Here is a 2,527-nt window from a genome sequence, read left to right on the forward strand (position 1 = left end):
TATAAATACCCTTTGTCACCTAGTTCTTTCCTCTATTTCCTTTTACTTTCCTCTTGTCCCACTATCATGCTCAGCCTTCATTTGGGTTTCAGTATCCTCTCTCAGTTACTTTGCCCTTGCTGTATCCCTACCAGGCCTCTCACACCCTCCTTGCCACCGATTTTGGATCGCTTGTTGCTCCCCTGTTCCTGGGCTGGTCAGTACCACCTCCTTACCCCCACCTCTCCCATGTCCCCCCAGAACCACTGGTCCTGTTGTTTTCTCCTCCAGACTACTCATCCAGTCTATCTTATCTAGATAGATCTGTAGAGATAATAATATGCACAAAAAACCAAGCCATAGCAAGATAGGCGATGAGTGAGAACACAGCGATGGCAACAAAAAAGGAAACCAATTACCCATAGAAGAATAAATTAATTAAACAGAAAGAAAAACCTGTAAATAGATCAAGGACATTTTTAAAGGTACAAAATTAGAGTTTCTTGAAGATGACAAAACTGCTGTTTTGCTGTGGAGTAAATAAAAGAACACAAAATTCTCTCCAGAAGGGCTTACAAGATAGCGGTGGTGACTTTAAGAAATGTAAACCTAGATGAAGAATATGTTGAGAGACAATAGCTTAATTTTTTTTCCTATTCAACAACTTCTACATGTATAATTCAGTGCCATTGATTATACTCTTTGTGTTGGACAACCATTATTAATATCATTTTCCAAATAATTTCACCACCATTAACATACAGTCAATGCCCTCTAAAACAATAGCTTAATATTTTGATATTTTTGTTTAATAGATTTTTGTGATTTTGTGGTGATATAGTTTTACTTACCTTCGTATATCTTGTATATTTTCTCCATTTCTCATTGATTTTTCTTTTTGTTTAGGAAAATGACCTTTGAAGATGTCACCTTGTTCCTGCTGAACTCAAGGGAATGTGAGCAAAAGGGTTCTCACCCTCATTTAGAACAAAGAAATGGAAGGGATAGAAGTAGGAGATCGGGAAACAAATGGGGATTTAAAGGGAATAGGGCATAAGGTGAAGTTTGCCCACAACCTTTGCCTCTTTTGGATTTTTCTCTCAAGATCTTTCTGCTTAAATTCTAAACCAGTATTTCTCCAACTGAGATAGGAGTGCTAGCAGCAACAACACCAGGGATAAATGTAGAGATGATTCTATAATATGCCATACAGATGTGATTCATAGCTTGTTGGAGAGAGATGCAGAGAATCTGGGATTTGTGTGCTTACCAAGCTCCCCCAGGTACTCTGGTGCAAATGCCAAAGTTTCTGAATCACTGGTTTAGAGGGAGATGTGATTTGTTTTAATGAAGAATGTCATACTGTTATGTGGGATGTGAATAACTAAATCAGAAATCAAGAGGATAAGGGGAAGAAGGGCTTGAGTTGAGCTATATGAGAGAGACATAGAAATGTAGAAGGAGAAAGAAAAGAAGAGAATTCAACAGAGATTGAGAAAACATGAGGAAGTTGTTTGATCCCAACAGAATCTGGGAGGCCAATACAATTATTCATTCCTACATCTTGGAATTTTTACAGGCTTGGCCCCAAAAAGCTATTAATTCTTCACACTCCACCCTGAGCTTTGTGTCCCACATGCACTGTAATGACTACACCTACCTCGCAAATGTCTTTGAGGTGCTTGATGTAGTGGCGTTCAGTGCTCATAATCTCATTGATGACATTGGCCCGCATCTGGTCCCGGTTCTGTAGTGACCGGCCCAGACAGAGGCAGTCTGAGTTGGGGTCCAGGTGCCCATTCTGTACATCACTGGGCCCTTCTTCCACCCCATCCTCTTGATTCACCCAGAGCTGTGGAAGCAAAGAGAAGAAAAATCAGTTAACTGCCTTCTTTGAAATGTTTTTGTCAAATAAAAGGATGAACTAACTTCTTTAAGAATTCAGAGAACCTTTAACCAAGCAGCCCTTGAAAACTGAGTAACTAGGGTAACTTATCTGGTCCTGTGCATGGGTTCAGTCCTTTCTAGATTTATCTCTGGTGCTCCTTGAAAATGGAGAAAGAGGATGGATGGCACTAAGTCATCTCTCTGAACACTCTCAGGTAATGAGGTGTCAAAGGAGGGTGGAGTGATGCTAAACAGAGCTCATTGCTGCTGGACTACACTAGTTATAACAGCTGATTAAAAAAATAAAGATTAAGACTGTGGGTACCACAACTACCTTTTTCAGGAAAAAAATTACTGAGTGCCCTGGCAATGAAAGACTTTTGTTCTATAGCCCATAATATAGGATAAAGTGAAGGGATCTGCTTTTGCAGGCCCCCTGGATTGTTCCTGCACCCCTTGCCTACTTTGGGAAATACAGCATAATGAGTGACTGAAAAAATAGCCTTTATTTTTTATTTCCAACTAAGGATCATTAACATTTGACTGTAAAATTCCTTGAGGATGTAAAATATCTCAACCTCTTCAATGTTGGAGTGAGGAGAGCAAAATATTCCCCCACTGAATCATAGATCAACTGAATATATATATATATATATATATA

General features: G+C 39.3%; 1 protein-coding gene across 6 annotated transcripts in view; it reads right to left on the reverse strand.

Annotated features, from left to right (window-relative positions):
• The window catches only part of ARHGEF9 (Cdc42 guanine nucleotide exchange factor 9), a 308,501-nt gene that overhangs the window by 178,989 nt on the left and 126,985 nt on the right, over nt 1-2,527 (reverse strand). For all 6 annotated transcript variants that reach the window (XM_045297828.1, XM_045297832.1, XM_030887714.2 and 3 more), the window contains one exon: nt 1,640-1,831. In XM_045297828.1, coding sequence (XP_045153763.1) covers nt 1,640-1,831 — 192 coding nt within the window. The remainder of the gene's footprint in view (nt 1-1,639; nt 1,832-2,527) is intronic.

The sequence above is a fragment of the Echinops telfairi genome, unplaced genomic scaffold (genome assembly GCF_000313985.2).
Source record: "Echinops telfairi isolate 266 unplaced genomic scaffold, ASM31398v2 ScPeMD7_7423;HRSCAF=8461, whole genome shotgun sequence".
Classification (NCBI taxonomy): Eukaryota; Metazoa; Chordata; class Mammalia; order Afrosoricida; family Tenrecidae; genus Echinops; species Echinops telfairi.